At 47.2% G+C, this 20,035-nt stretch overlaps 16 protein-coding genes across 16 annotated transcripts; 9 read left to right on the top strand and 7 right to left on the bottom strand.

Annotated features, from left to right (window-relative positions):
• Nucleotides 1-7: 7 nt before the first annotated feature.
• On the bottom strand, nucleotides 8-2,206 carry OGAPHI_006739 (uncharacterized protein; the record flags this gene model as incomplete). Its single annotated transcript, XM_046208057.1, has 1 exon — nucleotides 8-2,206. The coding sequence occupies one exon, from the start codon at nucleotides 2,204-2,206 to the stop codon at nucleotides 8-10; it is 2,199 nt and encodes a 732-aa protein (XP_046058456.1).
• Nucleotides 360-1,076, top strand: OGAPHI_006740 (uncharacterized protein; the record flags this gene model as incomplete). The annotated part of the gene is made up of 1 exon (XM_046208058.1): nucleotides 360-1,076. The coding sequence occupies one exon, from the start codon at nucleotides 360-362 to the stop codon at nucleotides 1,074-1,076; it is 717 nt and encodes a 238-aa protein (XP_046058457.1).
• Nucleotides 2,207-2,288: 82 nt separating the features above from the next.
• Nucleotides 2,289-2,831, top strand: OGAPHI_006738 (uncharacterized protein; the record flags this gene model as incomplete). Its single annotated transcript, XM_046208056.1, has 1 exon — nucleotides 2,289-2,831. The coding sequence occupies one exon, from the start codon at nucleotides 2,289-2,291 to the stop codon at nucleotides 2,829-2,831; it is 543 nt and encodes a 180-aa protein (XP_046058455.1).
• OGAPHI_006736 (uncharacterized protein) lies at nucleotides 2,319-5,344 on the bottom strand (the record flags this gene model as incomplete). The annotated part of the gene is made up of 4 exons (XM_046208054.1): nucleotides 2,319-2,742; nucleotides 2,870-3,971; nucleotides 4,155-4,696; nucleotides 4,836-5,344. 4 exons carry the CDS (start codon nucleotides 5,342-5,344, stop codon nucleotides 2,319-2,321), a joined length of 2,577 nt encoding a protein of 858 aa, XP_046058453.1.
• OGAPHI_006737 (uncharacterized protein) lies at nucleotides 4,793-5,125 on the top strand (the record flags this gene model as incomplete). The annotated part of the gene is made up of 1 exon (XM_046208055.1): nucleotides 4,793-5,125. The coding sequence occupies one exon, from the start codon at nucleotides 4,793-4,795 to the stop codon at nucleotides 5,123-5,125; it is 333 nt and encodes a 110-aa protein (XP_046058454.1).
• Nucleotides 5,345-5,408: 64 nt separating the features above from the next.
• Nucleotides 5,409-5,957, bottom strand: OGAPHI_006735 (uncharacterized protein; the record flags this gene model as incomplete). The annotated part of the gene is made up of 1 exon (XM_046208053.1): nucleotides 5,409-5,957. One exon carries the CDS (start codon nucleotides 5,955-5,957, stop codon nucleotides 5,409-5,411), a length of 549 nt encoding a protein of 182 aa, XP_046058452.1.
• Nucleotides 5,958-6,216: 259 nt separating this feature from the next.
• Nucleotides 6,217-6,828, bottom strand: OGAPHI_006734 (uncharacterized protein; the record flags this gene model as incomplete). The annotated part of the gene is made up of 1 exon (XM_046208052.1): nucleotides 6,217-6,828. The coding sequence occupies one exon, from the start codon at nucleotides 6,826-6,828 to the stop codon at nucleotides 6,217-6,219; it is 612 nt and encodes a 203-aa protein (XP_046058451.1).
• Nucleotides 6,829-7,162: 334 nt separating this feature from the next.
• Nucleotides 7,163-7,954, top strand: OGAPHI_006733 (uncharacterized protein; the record flags this gene model as incomplete). The annotated part of the gene is made up of 1 exon (XM_046208051.1): nucleotides 7,163-7,954. The coding sequence occupies one exon, from the start codon at nucleotides 7,163-7,165 to the stop codon at nucleotides 7,952-7,954; it is 792 nt and encodes a 263-aa protein (XP_046058450.1).
• A 19-nt stretch (nucleotides 7,955-7,973) lies between these two features.
• OGAPHI_006732 (uncharacterized protein) lies at nucleotides 7,974-9,866 on the bottom strand (the record flags this gene model as incomplete). Its single annotated transcript, XM_046208049.1, has 1 exon — nucleotides 7,974-9,866. One exon carries the CDS (start codon nucleotides 9,864-9,866, stop codon nucleotides 7,974-7,976), a length of 1,893 nt encoding a protein of 630 aa, XP_046058449.1.
• Nucleotides 9,867-10,238: 372 nt separating this feature from the next.
• Nucleotides 10,239-11,774, top strand: OGAPHI_006730 (uncharacterized protein; the record flags this gene model as incomplete). The annotated part of the gene is made up of 1 exon (XM_046208047.1): nucleotides 10,239-11,774. The coding sequence occupies one exon, from the start codon at nucleotides 10,239-10,241 to the stop codon at nucleotides 11,772-11,774; it is 1,536 nt and encodes a 511-aa protein (XP_046058447.1).
• Nucleotides 10,607-10,945, bottom strand: OGAPHI_006731 (uncharacterized protein; the record flags this gene model as incomplete). Its single annotated transcript, XM_046208048.1, has 1 exon — nucleotides 10,607-10,945. One exon carries the CDS (start codon nucleotides 10,943-10,945, stop codon nucleotides 10,607-10,609), a length of 339 nt encoding a protein of 112 aa, XP_046058448.1.
• A 256-nt stretch (nucleotides 11,775-12,030) lies between the features above and the next one.
• Nucleotides 12,031-13,134, top strand: OGAPHI_006729 (uncharacterized protein; the record flags this gene model as incomplete). The annotated part of the gene is made up of 1 exon (XM_046208046.1): nucleotides 12,031-13,134. The coding sequence occupies one exon, from the start codon at nucleotides 12,031-12,033 to the stop codon at nucleotides 13,132-13,134; it is 1,104 nt and encodes a 367-aa protein (XP_046058446.1).
• An 84-nt stretch (nucleotides 13,135-13,218) lies between these two features.
• On the top strand, nucleotides 13,219-15,396 carry OGAPHI_006728 (uncharacterized protein; the record flags this gene model as incomplete). The annotated part of the gene is made up of 1 exon (XM_046208045.1): nucleotides 13,219-15,396. The coding sequence occupies one exon, from the start codon at nucleotides 13,219-13,221 to the stop codon at nucleotides 15,394-15,396; it is 2,178 nt and encodes a 725-aa protein (XP_046058445.1).
• A 218-nt stretch (nucleotides 15,397-15,614) lies between these two features.
• Nucleotides 15,615-17,663, top strand: OGAPHI_006727 (uncharacterized protein; the record flags this gene model as incomplete). The annotated part of the gene is made up of 1 exon (XM_046208044.1): nucleotides 15,615-17,663. One exon carries the CDS (start codon nucleotides 15,615-15,617, stop codon nucleotides 17,661-17,663), a length of 2,049 nt encoding a protein of 682 aa, XP_046058444.1.
• On the bottom strand, nucleotides 16,781-18,050 carry OGAPHI_006726 (uncharacterized protein; the record flags this gene model as incomplete). Its single annotated transcript, XM_046208043.1, has 3 exons — nucleotides 16,781-17,121; nucleotides 17,502-17,524; nucleotides 17,965-18,050. The coding sequence occupies 3 exons, from the start codon at nucleotides 18,048-18,050 to the stop codon at nucleotides 16,781-16,783; spliced, it is 450 nt and encodes a 149-aa protein (XP_046058443.1).
• Nucleotides 17,940-19,472, top strand: OGAPHI_006725 (uncharacterized protein; the record flags this gene model as incomplete). The annotated part of the gene is made up of 1 exon (XM_046208042.1): nucleotides 17,940-19,472. The coding sequence occupies one exon, from the start codon at nucleotides 17,940-17,942 to the stop codon at nucleotides 19,470-19,472; it is 1,533 nt and encodes a 510-aa protein (XP_046058442.1).
• Nucleotides 19,473-20,035: the final 563 nt, after the last annotated feature.

Here is a 20,035-nt window from a genome sequence, read left to right as displayed (position 1 = left end):
TTAATTATCAAATTTCTCTACTTTGTAACTGTTTTGCGATGGCAACGTTGTCGAGCATTTCGGTGATCTTCTTTTCCACAAACGAAATCAATTTGGCAGCCAGTTCCAGGTGCACAAAGTTTCGAGGGAACCGGTAGCTCAGCCACAAGTATGCGGTCAATAGTCTATGGAACTGTTCCAACTTGGAGAGTCTGTCTTCTATAGGGTTCACACTGGCCATGAACACTTTGCGTCCGTGTCTAGGGTCTTTCAGGCTTTTTCTAGCTGCCCTAATGTATTTCTGCTTCTTGGAAGCAGGAACCACCTCCAATGGGAACGCTTCTGAAAAGTTGTTGTAAAGCTTGGGATCTGTTGGACGAATGCGGATGTTTCCTGTGGTGGTTAAATACAATGGCATTGAATCAAAGTCGATCACAGACTGCTTGAGTCTCTTGGACACGGTAAACATATACTGCTTGAACACGTCGTGCAAAACTGGTTGCATTGGAGAGTCTCTGATTTTTAGCACCGATGGACAGGACACGAACTTCAGTTGGTCACTGATGGACATATCGTTGGTCACATTGTGCTTGTCGAAGAAGTTGGCCAATATTTTGGGCTCGTCCATGTGCTGGATCGAAAAAAGAGAGTCCTTGGAATTGAGTCTCTCCTCTTTCTCCATGTCGGCTTCGAACTTGCGGTACATGGCCAAAAGAGAAGACCCCTTAGGGAACATAGAATGGTATCTGACCCATTGTTCATCGGTAGGCCAAATCACAGCCTGGTCCAGGGAATTGAAAGGAGCTTTCATCACAGTGTCGACTTTGCGCAGATCTGCACCAGACATGGCTGTGATGTGTCCGATTCCTTCGCCAACCCCAAATCTTCCTGCTCTGCCTCCAATCTGCTTGACGCTCGAGTCCGACAGCGACGTCATCCGACGACCATCGTACTTCTCAAGAGTGGTGAAAACCACTCTGTTGATCTTCAAGTTCAATCCCATTCCAATTGCGTCAGATGCCACAACAACGTCGTACTTTCCTTCGTTAAACAACCGTGCCTCTTCAGAACGGGTCTCTGGAGGCAGAGCACCGTAGATCACAGCACACTTGAGCTTGGTCTCCTTCTCGATCTCGACCTTCATGTTCAAAATCTGCTTCTTGCTGAAGGCAACAACACAGTCTCCAGGCTGCACCTCGTCCAAGGAAATCGGCTCGTTGTCAACAACCAGCTTTCCCAACCGGTTGTAGTTGTTCACCTCGATATCGTCACCAGTCAGAGCAACCAGCCTTTCCACTAACGGGACCGCAGAAACCTCTCCACAAAGATGAATCTCCTTGGCACGGGCTCCCAAAATCACGTTGGTCCACGCAGAGCCTCTGAACTGATCGCCAATCATCTGAATCTCGTCCACAACAACAATGTCGAAGAGCTCATTCAACGGGATCATCTCGATGGTTCCCGACGTCAATCCAGCTTTATTTCCAAACTTATCTGCGTCTAACAAAACCTCCTCTCCCGTCATCAAGTTACATCTGATGCCCTTGCTCTGGAACTTTTCATAAACTTCTCTTGCAAGTAATCGGAGCGGACCGGCGTAGTAGCCCTTAGCACTGGCCTCCAGTTTCTTCAACGCGTTGAACGTCTTACCACTGTTTGTTGGTCCAACATGCATCACAATTTTCCGCTTCAGTTTGCGTGCTTCTGGGTACCAGCTGCATGGGTTACTCAGATCTAGAGCCTTGATGGACATTTTCTTGTCGTAATTATAGTAGTTTGCCGGGTTGTTTCGGAGCTTTAGTATGTAGTGGGGTCTCAGCTCGAAGAAGACTATTTTTTCGATCATGTTCTCGATTGTGCGTTGTAGCGCGGTTCGACCCTCGGCCTCTGGAGATAGCTTGATGGGTAATGTATCTAGCTTGTCTTGGTTGCGGACCAGGAAGTGAATGTGGGACTTTGCTGTATTGTAATTTAGCTCCTTGGTAAGAAACTCGGATACTCCTTGGAACTCTTCGGGCGGCTGAAGCAAATCGTACTTGGTCTTGGTCAAGATCGACTCAAACAAGACCCCGGTTCTTACAAATTCGTTGGGTATTGTTTTGTAAAGCGGGTATTGGAACGGTTTTCCGCTCAGAAAGTTGTTCCGAACCGTCTCAATCGCGGTTCGGATCACATCCTTCGTGTCGGGAACAGCCTTGGAAAGATGTCGCACAAAGATGCGAGACATTGAAATAGCACTCAAAAAAGGAAGAAAAAAATATCAGCTTGTATTTATTTTTCACGTCGATCGACTTTTTTTCCGTCCAAACATGCCAACCATAATTGTTGTCGGTGGACCGTCAGGAACGGGCAAATCCACAGTGGGTGAGAGCCTTAGCCAGAGTTTGAGATGCCGGTTTGTGGAAGGCGATGCATTCCATCCGAAAGCAAATATCGACAAAATGTCGCAGGGCATCGCTCTTACCGATGACGATCGGTGGGGCTGGCTGGAAAACCTCACCAACATTGCTGCCGATGCAACGAGCGAAAGCAAGACGGTGGTAGTGAGCTGTTCGATGCTCAACAAGAAGTACAGAGACTTCATCAAAGAAGTTGCTGCCAAAAAGAACCCAAATATCACGCTCTTTATGATCTTCCTGTATAACGACTACAGCATTATCTACGACCGAATGAGCCAGAGAAAGGGCCATTTCATGAAAAGCAGCATGTTGAAGAGCCAATTCGACGCCATGGAAGTTCCAGAACACGAACAGAACGCTGTTGCTATTTACTGTGGAGAAAAAACAGAGCAACAGATCCAAGACGAGGCTCTTCAGGCTGCCAGGCAGAATATCCCCGATCTGATCATCTAATGTATTATTGTCACCTTCTTTTCCTCGAATCCTCGTACCCTCCAAACGGACGCTTTCCGTTTGCGTAGACCTGTCCTCCCAGAATGTCGCTGTCGTCCTTTTTGATCTTGCGCTGCGGATACTTGAACGGAGAGTTTGCGAAGATATTTTCGGTCGGTTTCGGCGACTCCTGGAACCACTTGTGGTCGAGCGACTCCAGAGCGTTGATCCTTTTTGCCGGGTCGTACTCCAGCAGACTTGTGAGCAGTTTCAGACAATTCTTGTTGCTGCCCCCGTTTGAATGGTACCAAGCTTTCAAGTTTGGCGGAAACATCGAGATCTTGGACAGTTGCTGGTACTCGGGGTAATTGTTCAGACTTGGCCATTTTTCCAAGGTGGGCGTTCCCAAAATCTCGAGGATTTTGATCAGCTGGTTCTCCTGGAACGGAACCTGTTTCTTATTATCCATTTTGGTCTCTTCTCCTTTGAATAGCGGCCGCAACGAAAACATCTCCGCCAAAATGCATCCAACGGCCCACAGATCAATCGCCGGCGTATAATGGCGGGCGCCAAGAAGCAGTTCTGGCGCTCTGTACCAAATAGTCACCACCACTTTATCTCCAGAGTACAAACTTTGTAGCGGGTTATTGAATCTTCTTGCGAGTCCCAGATCTCCAATCTTAACCACACCTTCGTTCGTCACCATGATGTTTGCCGGTTTCAGGTCTCTATGGAGCACCCAGTTCTGATGCAAGAATGACAAGCCATCCAGAATCTGGTACATGGCTGATTTGAGCGTCGCCTCGGGGATGGGTCTTGGTTCCGGCTGCGAATGGTAATGGATAACTTGCAACAAGTCGTGCTCAGCAAACTCGAACACCATGTAGATACATTTGCGCTCAAGAATGATCTCGATCAGTTTGGAGATGTTCTTGTGAACAACTTCCTTACATAGAGACATCTCTCGTATGGCACTCTGGCTGATTCCAGTGTAATGAACCACCTCATTGTCTTTTGAATCAGTTTTGAACTTCTTGATCGCATACAGGTTGTTTCCAAGCTGTTTGGTCTTGCCTCGTGCCTTGTACACTTTTCCATACGTTCCAGCCGCAATATATCCAAGAATCTCATACTTTTGCACCACAGAGATCCGACTCTGGTCTTTTCGCTTGCGGTACGGCCCAATTGTGAAGAAGTCCGTCGACGCCACGCGCATCGGCTGTCCAGTCGACACGTATGGATATTGTCGAAAGCTGTCCATTGGCTGAGAGAAGACGGAATTAAATTTTTAGCTTATCTAAGGCTCCTTGTTGGACTGTTCTTTTGGAACACTACGGTTTTTACGGTTTCTGAACCGAGACCATGCTGACTGGATTGGCCGCATCACCCAGCTATCGAAAAGCGGTGCAAAAACAAAACTGATCGGTAAGCGCACCGGAAGTAGTAGTTTTGTAGCAGCGTAAGCGTTGGCCCCGGCCATCACGACCTTGGTCTTGTCCACCAGGCCGATATCCCAGTTGATCACCTTGCGCGACAGAATGTCGATTCCCTTGGCCACAAACTCTTGCGGGACGTCCAACGGGATCCAGTCAAAATGGAGAAACCACCACCAGAGCCCAGCAAACGGGATAATCGCAGTCAATTCGTGTAGAATCAGGAAACTGGCACCAAACCCAAGTGGTCGAGTCATGATCCCGCGCATATACGGCCTGAAAATCCGCGGAGTCCATCTGTACCACCCGCTTTGCTCGAAATTGCTAACTTTTTCCATCATCTTGAGATCGAACGACGACAGTGGTTTGACGTTGTTCTGTGGCTCGGGCTTGACACTCAGCAGTCTGACAGCATCTCTGCTGAAAGATCTCGGCGCTTGAAGAGTGTACAATCTGAAAATACCTGTCCTGTTTATAATCATGAATTAATAAATATTATCTCATTTCGTAAATAAATAATCAGCTACATCCAGATAAAGGATCGACTAAATGCACCAAAACCAACTAATTGACCTTCACGCTGCGAATGTACTCGTCTCTGGAAACACTGGTCTCAGCCTGTGTGGTTCCTCTGTCCAAGGCCACCCATTTAGGCTCGTCCTTGAAAAGTCTCAGAGCTTTCACGTATTTGGAAGTACTCAAAGTAAAACGGTGGTAGATTCCAGCTGGAAGAATCAACAGATCGCCCTTAGTCAGTTTGGCACGGACCCATCTGTCGTTGTTGTCTCTCACGTCGAAAAATCCTTCACCGTCCAAAATGTACCGGATCTCCTCGTCCTCGTGGAGATGTTCCCTGTAGAAAACTTCCAGCTTGGCCTGTAGGGCATCGGGGCCACCGGGGAAAGTGGCAGGTGACAGAACAATTTCGTCTCTGTTCTTGTAGTTGCGCTCCTTGGCCACTTCGTTGACCTCATCCACCGTTTCCAAGTATCTGTAGAAAACACCAAGCTTCGAAAGCTGTTCTTCGGAGACCTTTTCGCCGGAATTATGATCTTCGGTAAAGTCACCTGGCAGATCGTCGTGATAGTAGAAAAGACCCATGATTAATCAAAGATAAGTAAATTAATTATTTAATTAGCCTCTGTCTTTTAATTGAATCGTTTTTTTAGCAGTATTCACGTGCTATTTTTACATACTTTAAGACCTCGGTCTTTATGTTTTGGTTTAGCACATAAACCTCCTCGTCTTGAACTGCGGTTTTACCCAATCCTTGGGCAAAAGTTCTTACCTCGCTCTGTAACCTTTCGCTGCTAATCCCGCTGACTCTTGACCACCGAGTCAAGTCCTGCGGGATTCCTCTGGCCACAATCATCGAATACAAAATGCGTCTATAAATACAATCTGGACTCGTAGATCGTTGAAGAATCGATAATCCTCTGATAAAAGTGGCCATCCCTAATCCGGAACGTTCCAAAATACGCCTAACAAATCTCTCCAAAGAGGCCTGGTTAATTCCCTGGCGAAGCGCGATGTTTTCACATGCAACGCGAACTACCAGGTACATGACCTCCTTGCGCTCGTTGTCGATAGCCGAGAAATGGTGCATATAAGAACGTTCGTATGTGTAGTTGTTCATTTCGTCATCTGTGTCTGAATCGCTAACCAGGTCCGGAACCATATCCAATGTTGAATGGTTGGAATCCTTACCTGTCATGTTGCTTGCTCTGTACATCCTTAATTAACGGAATTCATTCTGGAGCTCATTCTGAACCTCTTCAAGCTCAATGTAAATGATGATAGAATGTCTGTTTTTTATATAAAAGGTGTGAGTAATATTTTTTTCTGACTCATAATACCTCAAAAAGAAAAACTACCTCTACTCGTCATTGGCTTAGCTAAGCATTTGTGTCATTTCAAGTAAATGGTGAGATATTCGGTCATCCTGCATCATTCTACTTGACTAATCGGTACAATTATTCCGTTTTTTTGGTGAAATCGTAACCGAAGATGATGGCGTCGGTGTATCCGTGATCTTTCAGATTTCCGGCTCCTTTCACCCTTCCAATTCTTTCAAACCCAAGCTGGTCCCAGATCCGTGCGCTGGCCTGGTTCGTTTCGTACACGAGGTTGAAAACGCTGTATCTGTATCCTAATTTGGGAGCGTATTCCAAATAGCTTTTCCCCAGGATTTTCCCGATACCTAGTCCTCTAGTTTTGCTTGAAACTAAAAAACCCGCGTTGCAGTTGTGGCCAGATCTGCCTGGATAGTTGGGCTTGATGTAGTAGGATCCCAAGAACTTGGACCCAACGTCCTGAGTTTTGGCAAAATCAGCAACTTCCTTTGTTGACTTGAACTCGCCGTCCACCAAAATGGCCAGGAACTTGGGGCAGTAGTAGTCCAGAAACTCTTGCTCGGAAAGTGGCTCTATCTGAGATAAAGTGTTACCTTGCTCTACTTCTAGATTGTACTCTTTTCGCATCTCATTGACCAGCGATTTTGGTACCTGGTCAACCGACTCGAATGGGACGATCGTTGCAGCGCTGCCATTTCTCAATGTCACGGGAATAACGGCCAGTTTTGACATCTAGTTACAAGCTTGAGAAATTAAATCAAGGCTGGAAAATTTTACTAAATAGAACCAAACACACGGTTTAATTTTCTCGTGTTGGTGGAAGTCTCCAGAGCCTTTTGCTTTGTGCAAGTTGGTCGCCAACATTATTACAAGTGAGAGCAAATTGCTATTCCACCTTCCCAAAACCGCCCCGGATTTTAGCACCGGCTCCCATTGCACCAGTCTTCATCGATAAGGAAAAATTTGCCCGATTTAGAAGGACCATCACATATTAAATAAAAAGACCCCGTTCTGTCCTGTCAAGGCATGAAACGTTATCAGTTGCAAAATAAGTCTGTTTTTTGCTATGGCAGGGGACTATCGAGAGGTTCCTACGTTCGATCCCGTTCAGCATCTGGCATTCACCAGTTCCAAGCTCCCAAAGCCGGTTAGTATACAGACACTCCAGATAGATCCGGACTCGCAATCGTTGCAACTGGTTGGAGAAGGGTCGTTCCTGTTGTTTTCGCAGGAATGTATCGATCTACTTCGCCACGAGTTCCAAACATATCTCTCGTCGCTCGACCCTGCTACCAGATCCAAGTCAGCATTTGTTTCTCCGAAACTTCATGATTGTGCTTCTATTTTACCGTTTACCTACCAGGCATTCACCCACCCAGAAACAGCGCGCGCCATCAGTTCGATCAGTGGGTTTGGTCTGAAGGTCTGTATGGGCTACGAGATCGCCCATTTCGCCAGGCCCAATGCAGGAGACTTCAAACAGCTACTGCTACGCAAGCACAGCGTGGCGTATCCGTACATCTGTCTTGTCCATCTCAGCTCGGCAGACGCGTTGCCAAGCGGACACGCGCTGGTGTTGGAAGGCCGTGTGACAGAGAACATGGCTTCAAACCAGCTGCTAGAGCAACCAGACTTGAACATCGTTTTATGTGCCACTTTGCAACCAGAGGACGTTATCGACTACGAAGACAGTCGGTTTCTGCGCCATTTCTCATACGCCAACGGCCAGAAACTGATCGGTGATAGTGTTGCACCAAGAGTTTCAACATACGCGGAGTTCGACAACTTCGAAGCATACCAGATCAGGCTAGATCGTTTATACAGGGATAGGGGCGTGGACGCCAAAAAGGTGGGTTGATTAAATAGAAAATACAGACTCAGTACTGGAAATTATAGTCGAGTCCGAAGTTGAACTGCGAAATGGACTTGTCGTCAAAGTTCAAAGGCTTTTGGTCGCTGATGATCTGCCAAAGGTCCTCAAAATCATCGGAAATAGGCACCTCGAGCGCCTCCTCCAGAGGCATGTCCACGTATTTCTGAGTTGGATATATTTCGATCTCGGGAGACTTGTCTGGCTTGTCCAACACGTTGACTCCTCCAATACGGAAATGTCTCGTTTTGGAAGCAGACTCTTTCTTTGCCATCTGTTCCATAGTTCTGTTGAGCACCTGTTCGTAAGCGTCTCTCAAATACGTCTTGGTGAACGGCATGCGTTCTCCGATCACGAAAAGTGCTGTTGAACATGACTGCAAACAAGTGGACACCTCTATCGACCACTCCAGTTTCTCAGTGAGAACACAATAAATTAACGTCATGGCACTCACATATAAGCTGTGAAGAGCAATAAAACTGTGACAGTACCATTCATACTGAATCATCTGTTTGGCAATCAGACAAATTGATCCGCACGACTTGACACACTGGTCAATGTAGAATTGGGCCTGTGGCGAAGAAGAAACGTCAACTTCCTTGGAAATCAGAGGCACAAGCATGATTCTCATGGTTTTGTGGTAAAGCAGTGTCATAAAAATGCGATTATGTTCTTCTTTGAACGGAGGAAGGTCTTCTTTCCACTTTTGCACCCGATTGTACATCAAAGTGATATCATTCAGAAGGGTAGGCATATCAAGCTCTTTATCGACACGATAGATGCTATGTTGAATAAACGAGTCGATTCTGCGGAGCTTCATCATGCAAATTCCAATGCTCATGTCTGTGATCACATTGGGCCCCATTCTCTCAGGGTGGACGTTGATAATTTCATTAAGCTCTTCAGCTTCCATAACTGAATCGTCAATATTATATGGCAACTCTGCGTTGATATCGTAGTCTGACAGACACAGGGGACGGTTGAAGTGCATACAGACACTGCGCTCCAAAACGTACGCGCTCCAGAAAACCCGTCTTCGCATCATCGAGTCCGGTAGCTGGTCTATAGTAATTGGGCCGGCCTCGCGACGGTGCATGTTGAGATCAATGCAATACCGCATGATCAGACCGCAAAGATGCCATATCTGTTGACCATATGCGGATCTCAGCATGTAGAATGCGACTAGGATCAAACATCTGACTGAGTCGATGTCCACCACTTGGGTGATTGTCTCTAGATCTTCGATTGCGGCCGCATAAACCTCGTCCGGGTTGTGAGCCAGGCTTTCATCGCTGACCCCTGTCTTTACTATCTGTCTGACCCTCAACCCAACGGCATAGAGCATCAGCAAAATAAACTTGTTGACCAAGTCCTCTCTGGTCTGTGGAGGACCAAGCACACGAACCCGGTCTTCATGTAGCTGATGAGCATGTTTAAAATGAATAATAGGAAATCGAGGATATAACAATCGCAGACATGAATCGATCATTTCACTGCCAAGAGTTCCGTTCTCAATCAGGTAGCCAAAATCGTAGGCCCCTTCAGCCGGTGGCAGAGGCTCGGTCGTTTCGGGGAAAAACTTGTTGCTGTGCGCGTTCAATGGGGATCCATCCAGTGATCTATGCAACAGAAATGCTAAATTGGGTCCCATCAATGACACATACTTTCTTGGCTCATTTTTTGCGGGTTTAGGGCTCGCACTAGCGGCTGTTGCCTCCAGGTGTCTGATTTTGGCCTCCAGACTGGCAATGTAGCGTGCGGACTCGTCTTTCTGGAACAAGATGGAGCATTCGACCCCAGCTTTTTGGCAAACAGTGCACTGTTTGAGGTCAGGAACACCGTCACACTTGCGTTTCGACCGTTTGCATCTCTCGCAAGCCAATCTCGATCGCTTAGACATGGTTTATTTGATAACAAGACGGAATATTTTTAAGCATTATTGGTCATCAAACCCCTGCACCACCCAGTATCGGTATAATGGTACTAGCTGAATAACTATGCTAAGGTCTTCGAGAAGGCAAAGTCTTGATCACGATAAGTACGACTAGAATAATGGATTACTTGTGCTTTTCTTCAGAGACGATAGTTCGCCCGAATCCCGCTAATCAAAGTCGTGATTGTAATCTTGACGTTTTCCAAGACAATTGCGTATTTATTCTGCTATCATTTCTCATCTTTACACCAGTAAAGTTCGAGTCTAAAAAAGATTTGGAATTATCGGTCCTAGTGTATATATGATGCGGAATCCTGCTAAAAAATATTCCAACTTCCTATGAGCTCTCCATCTATAGCACCAAGGACGAATGCCTCTATCGTCCCGTCCTCTGGACCGGAGGCCCCAAAGATAACCAAGATCATGACCTCGAGAGAGTGGGTTCTTCCTCCAAGGCCAAAACCGGGGCGGAAACCCAGCATTGACACTCCCGCTACAAAACGCAAGGCACAAAACAGGGCTGCTCAGCGGGCGTTCCGCGAGCGTCGGGCAAACCGCGTGAGCGAGCTCGAGACCCAGATCCTCGAGTTGGAGCGAGAGCGCAGTGTCAAGGAGGGAATATTGACGAATACCATTAAACGACTTGAAACTCAGAATGAGCATTTGAAAAAGGCTTTGGAGGAGATGCGCGCCGGAATGCATCTTTCTCAACGGCAAGTGAACGGAGCGTCGACTAGCTCTGCTAGCTCTGCTGCTTCACCTGGGATTTCGCCCAAGAGCGATAGTCCTGCTACTCCACAATCGCAGTCCAATCTCCCGTCGCGTCGGAAAATGGCGTCGATTTCTGATGCCGACCTGACGAAAGCTGCCTCGATGATGATCAACTTCAAAAACAGTTCGCGGCACAACAGCATATCCTCTGCTTCTTCGGGTAGACGGGAGCATGACAGCAGCAGCAGCAGCAGCAGCAGCGGGCTCAGTTTGCAGCAAATTTCACCTGCTCCTTCAAACCCGTCAGACAACTCGCGGTCCTCGGGCTGTGCCATCTGTTTCAAAGACGACTGTCTTTGCGAATCGATAGGGCTCCGCAAGAAAGAGGAGCCGATCAATTTCGAGGCGTTTGTGCCTGCACCTGCCGTGCCGTTGAAAAGAACGAGAAAACTGGATCAAGAGACTGATTTCACCGACAGTTTCAAGCGCGCTAAGAAACTCCCAGTTTTCAAGACCCTGGAACAGAACGATATGTTCTTCAGATCGCCGTCCAACTCGCTGAGCGAGGAGACCGTTGAATTCAGTGGCAGAGCAAGTTTGAGTCAGCCGGAAGAACAGTGCGGATTTTGCTCGGACGACACACCTTGTGTGTGCCGAGAGATTGCGAAGCAGAAAGAGATGGTCCAGATGAAGGACAATCTGATCACAAGCGAGCTCAATAAGGGCAGTCCGGAACAACCAAAGGTGAAGCAAGAAAACAGCGACCAAATTACTGGCGAAGAAACAGCAGCTTGTTCTGGAGACCCTGGCAACTGCGCACAGTGCCAGTCGGACCCAATGTCGACCCTTTTCTGCACCACAATAGCACATCAAAACGAGCCTGGGCTCCCATCACCGCCATCATCGCTTCCGAAATTGGAGAGCACACGTCGCAATAGCAGTGTGACTTCTCTGCCTGCTTTGAACGAACTCGAAATCAACCATCCAGGAAAGCACTTCATTCCTTGTGCAGACGCCTACAAGACCTTATCCAGACATATCAATTTCCAAACTGCTGGTTTCAACAACATCATCAGCAATCTCAACACCAAAGGAATGTACGTGGAGGTTGAGAGTGTTGTGAATTGCTTGAGAGAGATGGACCGTAAATTTGGTAGCAACTAAGTTTACGTCATTTCCAACGGCCTATAAGAGCCAGACCAAATAGAACTACTAAACACATTGTACGTTTTAAATAATAACCCCAGAGTAGACGTAGACGATCAAGAACCTAATTGGGTAATTCTCGCACCCCGCGTCATTTCCCATCAACTTCAAGGGTGAAGTACAAGAAAAGCTGGGTGGTTGGAAAAATTGGTTTTTTTACAGGGGAAGAAAATTTTATTTACCTTTTATACAGCCAGCTCGATGGACAGCAAGTATGAGCCCAGAACCACCTGTCCCGGCCCTTGAAGAAAGGAAATTTGCTCGCAAGCCGCGTACTAATACGCCCAATATAATAGATGAACCCCATCCTATGCGGGACGTTCACCGATCTCGGCTTACTGACAGTCAAATTGTTACATTATCGGGAGGAATGGCCGGATTTATGGCTGGAGTGATTGTGTGTCCACTGGATGTGACCAAGACTCGGCTCCAGGCTCAAGGTTCGTTCCTCCGAAACCTTGAAGACCCATCCAAGATTAAAAGTTTCGCACAACACAGATACACAGGAATATTAAAGACATTAGGAATGATATGGAACGAGGAGGGCGTTCGAGGATTGTATAGAGGATTGGTTCCCATCACGCTTGGGTATTTCCCCACATGGATGATATATTTCACATGCTACGAGAATTTCAAAAAGATGTACTCATACGTCATTAAGGACGACACTATAGGTTACTTTGCGAGCGCCATCTCGTCGGGAGCATTTTCGACCACTCTAACAAACCCTATTTGGGTTGTCAAGACCAGACTCATGTTGCAAATGGACAACGGACGCACCATCTACGATAGATTCGGCGACACCGTTGGTGCAGCAGCCACCCCTGGTGGAATAAAAAGAGAATACTACAACGGCACATTGGACGCCTTTGTTAAGATGTACCGCAGTGAAGGGCTACGGTCATTCTACAGAGGTCTTCTTCCCTCGTACTTCGGACTCTTACATGTTGCCATCCAATTCCCGTTGTATGAGAACTTCAAAAAGATATTCAAAATTGATAGCCAAAGTTTTGACGGAAAATACATGGGACTTGACCAGTTTTCCAAACTCGTGCTTTCCTCTTCCATGTCCAAGATTCTTGCCTCTGCTGTCACATATCCTCACGAAATAGTCAGAACTAGATTACAGATCGTCAATAGCGACGCTAGCAAACCTAGCGCAGGACTGGTGAGAACTGTTGTCTCCATCTACAAAACCGAGGGAATGCGCGGTTATTACGCGGGTTTCCTGGTCAATCTCGCAAGAACCTTGCCTGCCAGCGCGATCACGCTTGTTTCTTTCGAGTTCTTCAAGAACTATTTGCAAGAAGTGCTATAGATAGATAATATTCATGGTGTACAGGTGTGCGCTTCCCCCAAGTGTTTAGAAAATAAATCATAAACTTTTGGTGCTAAGGTCAACATGAGGTTTTTCATTACTGGCTTAATCCAATTGATCTTCTTTGTGTTGACGAATGCTGAAGAGCAAGTCGTTGAGGACGACTTTCCAGAGCCTCTGACCGGAGCAAATTTCGACCAGGTGGTTTCGAAAGGTGTCCATTTCGTCGAGTTTTTCTCTCCACATTGCCATCATTGCAAGGCTTTGGCACCAATTTGGCACGAATTCTACCAAACTTTCCACAAGGAGGCCGAGTCCTACGATGTTTATATCCACCAGGTGGACTGTGTTGCCAGTGGTGATCTCTGCGACCGCGAAAATATCTTTATGTATCCATCGTTGAGATTGTATGGACCGAACGACAAAGGCACGTCTGGCAAGGTTTTGGCATCGTTTGGAAGAGGCTACGAGAAAACAGTTGAAGGACTTACGGCATTTGTGCGCGAACAAGCTATAGACTCCAAAGATGAATTGCTACAGTCAAACAAAGAAGTCACCGATCTGATGAAATCGGTCAACATCGACGCGATCTCATCCCAGGAGATGATTGATGTGATTGCAGGAAACTACAACAAGCCTTACCTGATTTCTTTTTGGCCGTCCACGGACGAAGAATTAAATGTTAACACGTTTTCGGGAGACGTGAAAGAAAATAAGCTTTTTGGCAAGTGTCCGAGATGCATGGAGTTCCGCAACCTGTGGAGCATGGTTGGGCGGCGACTATCGGGTCTTATTCAGACGGGCGACTTGTCTGTCGGTTACTTAAATTGTCAGTCCAACCAAGGGCTTTGTCGGTCTTTGGGAATGGAGGATTTACTGACCGATGATTATAGCACCTACGATCCAAAGATCTTTATGTTTCTGCCAAGTGACAAAGGAGGAAATAAAATCCGGTACAAGGCATCTGTGCTTAATGCAAAGCAGGTTCTTGGTTGGACGAAAAGATTGATCGAAGTGAGCAAATTTGAGGATATTACGCGAGAGGATTTGGATAAGAAAATGAAAGTCGCAAACAAACCGTACAGAAGAGAGGATTTTGCCGAGGTGCACGTGGATCCGGTGATCAGCTTTGTCTATCTTTATCCAAATGAGTCGTATGTCGAGGAAGACTTCTGGCTTCTGAACCATCTTGTGCAACCGATTATGGATCTTCCTAGCAATGTGCGCCTATACAAGAGTTCCGATATGAAGTTTATGGATTTGCTTGAAAGCCAGGAGAACACTCTTCTGGAATACGTGAATAAAGAGATTCCTGATGAGACACAGCAACTACAATTTAACGATGAGATGTTCACGGCAAGAACCTTGACCACATACCCTACGCTTTTGTGTTTCAAAGACGGCTCTTTCGTGTCGCACATTCTCAAAAGTTTTGGTCCAGATGATATCAGAAACTTCAAGGCTGTTTCAGAGTTCATCAAGGTCAACTCTGAGCCTTTTATCACACAGTTGACCGACTCGAACCGCAATCAGATCTTCCCAAAAACAATCGACCCTGCCATTATGGCTAAGAACGAAAAAGTTGTTCTCATGGTGACCGACTCCAACGACCATGGAAAACTCTTTAGACAAGGATACGCTCTGTCTCAGATTGGCCATCGTTTCTGGTATATGAAGATGGCCGAGCAGTTCAAGAAACTCACGCAGTTGAGAGGTGCAAAATACGCAAAAGTGGATAAGATGAAAGCCAAAGGTAAGGACAACGTTGACATCATCAGGGCCTTGAAAGAGGAGGTTCCACCGGTGTTCCAGATCCAGGACAATGCGGTCCATCTTGTCTATGTTGAGAAGAAGACATTGGCATCAATTGCGAACCGTTTTGGCTGGACCTATCTTCATGCTCGTGACTACAATGCCGGAGACGTGATTATTGTGTCAAGATTCACAAATAACTACTGGACCACCTCGCTGAAGGGCAAGAAACTGACGTGCGACACGATTCCAGACGTGGTGGACGTTCTTTACGCGTCAAGTTTTAAGAAACTGTCCGGAAGGGGCCTGCGTTCTGTGTTCTCGTTTGCTACCGTTTGCAGCTCATTGACCATATTTGTGGTGTTCTGTCTGGTTGTGCTTTCATTGGGCAAGCTGCGACTTCGCATGCGACTCGGATTCTCTTCCAACAAGTATAGAGCGCTGAGTCCATTCTTCTCCGACCCGGAGGCCAACGGTGGTTCTGGATCTGGATTAGGAAAAGTAGATTAAGTATGGTAAGGCGTGTGGCGGTGCTGGAGGCGGTGTCAACGACTAGAAAAAAATAAATAAGTTAAAACTCCAACTGAATCGCTGAACCTGTTGAAATAAATAGGTTACTGATTGATCATCTGCATTAGCTTACTTTTTGCTTTTGCGATAAGAGCTCTATTGACAGGTTTTATTTTCAGGTAGTCGTTGAATCATTCAGGTACAAAGCGCGTTTGGTCATGAGTGAAGAGGACAAAACACTAGGTTCTGATGTGGCCTCTAGCACGGGAGTTTTTGAGAAGGCATTGAATTCGTGGGCCGTGGTGGATCTTCCAAGTCTCCAGAAGGAGATGGATGCCAAGGGGCTGGAGATCCAGGCCTCTCAAAAAGAATCGCTGTTGGGTAGAAAAGATCTGGCAACAAAGACAAAGAGTTTCAAAAAGCTGCCAGAAGAGGAGAAGTTGGATCAGATTAATCAATTGCTCAAATCTTACCAGAACGAGATCGACAATCTTGCCAAGAAGAACAAGATGATCGAAAACACCTTTTTCCACGTGTATCGGGCCATCGCCGAGGCTCCGGACCCTAAAAAATTGCTTCAAATCAGTGTGGAAGCTGTTCTTTCGCTGAAAGACGCGGAGAAGGTGAAACAGGAGAAAGCAGAGCTTGAGGAGAAGTTGTTGGGTTTTGCTGATTATGACCAGCTCAAGAACAAGATCACGAAAACAGAGGAAGAACTGGCCAAGGCCGTCGAGACAAGCATACAGGCCAAAGATGACGAGTGGAAGTCCTTGTTGGAGGAGAAAGAGCTCAACTGGAGAAAGAAGGAGGCCGAGCTTGACGACACGGTTGGAAATCTCAAAAAGGAGATCGAGGAGCTCAAAGTGAACGATGAGATCATGCGTCTTCGGCTTAAGAGCCACGCTCATACTTTGAATGATGATGACGAAGACGGTAACGCGGACGACCTGATTGGCGGCTCGGACTTAAAAGAGCGTGCTGCAGACACCGTGGAGCTTCAGATGTTGAGTCGTGATGCCGAGACTGCTAAGCTGCGGATCATGGAGCTGGAGCGTCGTAACGAAGAGCTCCGCCGTGAGATCAGCGTTGCTCGTAGCGACGTGGAGATGGACAAAGTGAAGGAGAAGAACAACAAGCGGATTGGGGAGTTGGAGAGCGAGAACGCGTTGTTGGTTGCACGTTTGGAGCATGAGCGCAAGAACCTTGACAAGCTGAAATCCGAGATGCAAGGTAAGCTTGATGCCTCGCAACGCGAGGTGTCGCAATTGACCAGTGAGGGCGAGGTGTTGCGTGAACGTATCAACAAGACACACGATTACGACGACATCAAAAAGGAGCTGGAAGTTTTGAGACAGATAGAGCTCGGAGACGACGAGGAAGTTCCTCAACTCGATTCGGCTATTGTTGCACGGAACAAGAAGCTGAGTAATGAGATCATTGAGTACAGATCAAAGAACGAAGACCTGACCAAACGGTGCGAGGCGCTGGAGATCCAGGTCAATGAATACACTAAACAACTGGAGCAGCTGAAGGAGTTGAACACCAAGCTGGAGTCCGATCTGGTCAACTTCGAAAGCGGATCTGGCAACAACGACAAATGGGAGACCATGTCGATGATTTCGTCGGTGGCTCCTTCGATGGCCGGCTCCATAGCACCATCTATTGCATCCAAGGGAGGCAGACTGTCGCCTGCTTCGTCGATTGCTGGAGGATTTGAGCCTGGGCCTGCTCAGAACAACTCGATTTTGCCGATCATTACACAGCAACGTGACCGGTTCCGTGTGCGTAACAAGGAGCTGGAAGACGAGACCAAGAAACAATTTTCCAAGATTGTTGAGCTGAGAAGAGAGGTGAATGCTCTGAAGAACGATAATAAGGGATTGTACGAACGGATCAGGTTCTTGCAGTTCCACCAAGACACGAAGAATGCCCAGGTGGCTGCTGCATCCAGAGAGCTGGAGACCAAGTACAAAGACAGCTATGAGCAGGAACTGCATCCGATCGAGCAGTTCCGGATTCTGGAGACCCAACGGATCAACTCGAGAATGTCTCCGTTCGAGCGGATATTTATCCAGGTGACCAGATACGTGCTGAGCACAAAGTACTCGCGGCTGATGTTTGTTGGATACTGTCTTGGGCTGCATTTGCTGGTTATGATGTTGATGATCTATGTGCTGGGTGGATCGTCTGCAGCTGCCACAGACACAAAACCCAGTATGGTTGGCAGTACTGGAGGAACCGCAGGTGGCTTTGATCATCTGAATTGACTCTTTGGTAAATAGTAATCACATAAACTACAGGTTTATCAGTTTCTGGCCTCGAGTTATCTTTTTTTAGACGTTTCCTATCATAGCTAGGAACGGCCTTGGCGAAAATAATAGCATGGCCCTGAATTTTTGTTTTCCACTTTCATGTCAGCTGGCAATTTGTCAAAAGGGTGCGAAAGGTGTCATTCGCGCAAGGTGAAGTGTCCCAGGGTGGGGGACGGTCCTTGTGCTCGATGTGTCAACGCTGGGGTCGAGTGTGTTTCTCATGTTCGCAAGATGAGATCCACCAAGTCTGCAATACTTCCAAGTTATGTTAGACGAGCCAACTCTGATCTCATGAAGTTGTTGAGCAAGGTGAAAGTCGACCCAATACCTCATTTTCGACATCGAAGCTCGGAGAAACCAACGTTTGACTTTCTTTCTCGTATGAACGGCCTGGACCCTCTCGAGGACCCGGACCCTTTGTCCACCGACGGAATTGCTGATAACCTAGACTACGACATTTTAATGGCCGCCGGTTGTTTCACTCTGCCACCAGAAGGTCTCTGCTGGGAGCTAATCAAAATGTTTTTCCAAGAGGTGTATCCTTTGGCTCCCATAGTGGTAAAGGAGAAGTTCATGTTTGAGTACAAGAACCTGGCCAAAGGTCCCAGTATAATGCTTGTGCACGCTATTTTGTACGCTGGGGCATTTTCGGCCTCAGGAACCCAGGCTACCACGTCGTTGACGCACGACGAGGCGTTCGAGGCTTCGAACGTGTTCTACAAAAGAGCACACCTGCTGCTGGACATGGGATTCGACGCGTACAACGTGATTCCACTAATGCAGACGCTTTTGGTGTTCTGTGCCATCCCGAACGGACATGTGGGAAGAGAATCAACCAGTCACTTGAAACAAGCCATCATTACCTGCTGCTCTCTAGGTCTGCATCTAGACCAATCTGCCAATAAATTTCTGACAGACTATGAAAAATACATGTACCGATTAATTTGGTTGCAGCTATTTATAGGAGAACATGCACGTGGAATGGTGGCCTCCTATGACATCATGCTTCTTCGTTCTGGCTGTACAGTCAAGATGTTCACCAGAGAAGAAATGTATTCGCTCAGCCCGCTTCAAAGGGAGTATTTCCTCTACATCTACAATCTGTCCCTGGTTATTGAGAAAATCATCGGTTATACAGAGATTGGTACCTATAACCTGCGCACGGGTCGGCCAGTGATCCCCGTTTCAGAGGAAGGGAACAGGCTGCTGAACGAGTTCTATGCCACGCTGCCATCGGAGCTCAAATACACTTTGGACAATCCCGCAAGTCACAGTGGCTGGTCTGCTGTGATTGGTATTACTTACTACATGTCGATTTTGTCCGTCAACAGATACACTAGTGTATGCTCCATCAGGGCATCACCATTCCAGGTGATGCCTCCCGACTTTCTCACATCCTGGGAGATCACCCATACCGCTTCATGGTCGGCCTTCCAGATCTACCAGAACGAGCGCAACCGGATCGGGATCAGATGCTCCTTGCTACCATTGGCCTTACTGGCCTACCAAGCAGCCATCACTATGACCTACCATTTTAGAAACACAGACCCTGGCGTGGTGAGCAAAGCGCACGAGGTTGTCAACGGCGTCAGAGACGTGTTGTACGAGTTCAGCAGCCGGTGTCTGATGGCCAAGGTGATGTACCATCTGCTGACGCGAATCCAGGAAAACGAGTCAAACCAGCTCATTATGCTGTACAAGGCGTTGGAGTTGGATTTCGAGGAAGTTTCCGGGGTCATGGAGAGACTTAACACTTTTACCTGAATGGAGTTATGCAACCAAAAACTGCCGGTCGTATTTAGGATAACCTGATATTAATAGAATTCTGTGCCCCCACCTACCCCAGGTTTTTGCCAAGCCTGGTTTACTCAGCAGTGCAGATTTGCTAAATTTATTAAGCGAGCTTTAAAGTTTGCATAGCCAGGCCAGCCGCAAACACGCCAGCAAGATCTAGCCAGCTGAGGACGATCACGCTATTGCGAAATTCGGCCAATTGGCGAATGCGAAATTCCGCAAAAACAGTCGGCCGAAGAGACCACAAAATAACGCCGAAATGCCGACCACGCGACTGAGTTTTCAAACGTGTCCGAACCGGCCGGCCCCCGCCTCTTCAGAGCCTCTCTGAGACCGCAATTGGACATCTAGAGGCCATTATGGTGTTCGAGTTGCCTGCTTTCTGGCTCCGAAGTTCTAGAAACCTCTCTTCGACATCACTTGACCACTCCCTTTCTCGCAATTACGTAACTTTTTTATTTATCCGTGGTGCAATTTGGGGACAGTCAGCTGGGCTGGGCAAAAGTCTACCCGAAATTCCTCATCCTGACTAA

Source organism: Ogataea philodendri (assembly GCF_020536065.1).
Source record: "Ogataea philodendri strain CBS6075 chromosome Unknown scaffold13, whole genome shotgun sequence".
Taxonomy (NCBI): Eukaryota; Fungi; Ascomycota; class Pichiomycetes; order Pichiales; family Pichiaceae; genus Ogataea; species Ogataea philodendri.
Note: the sequence above shows the minus strand (reverse complement) of the source record. Positions and strands in the feature narration are given on the sequence as shown.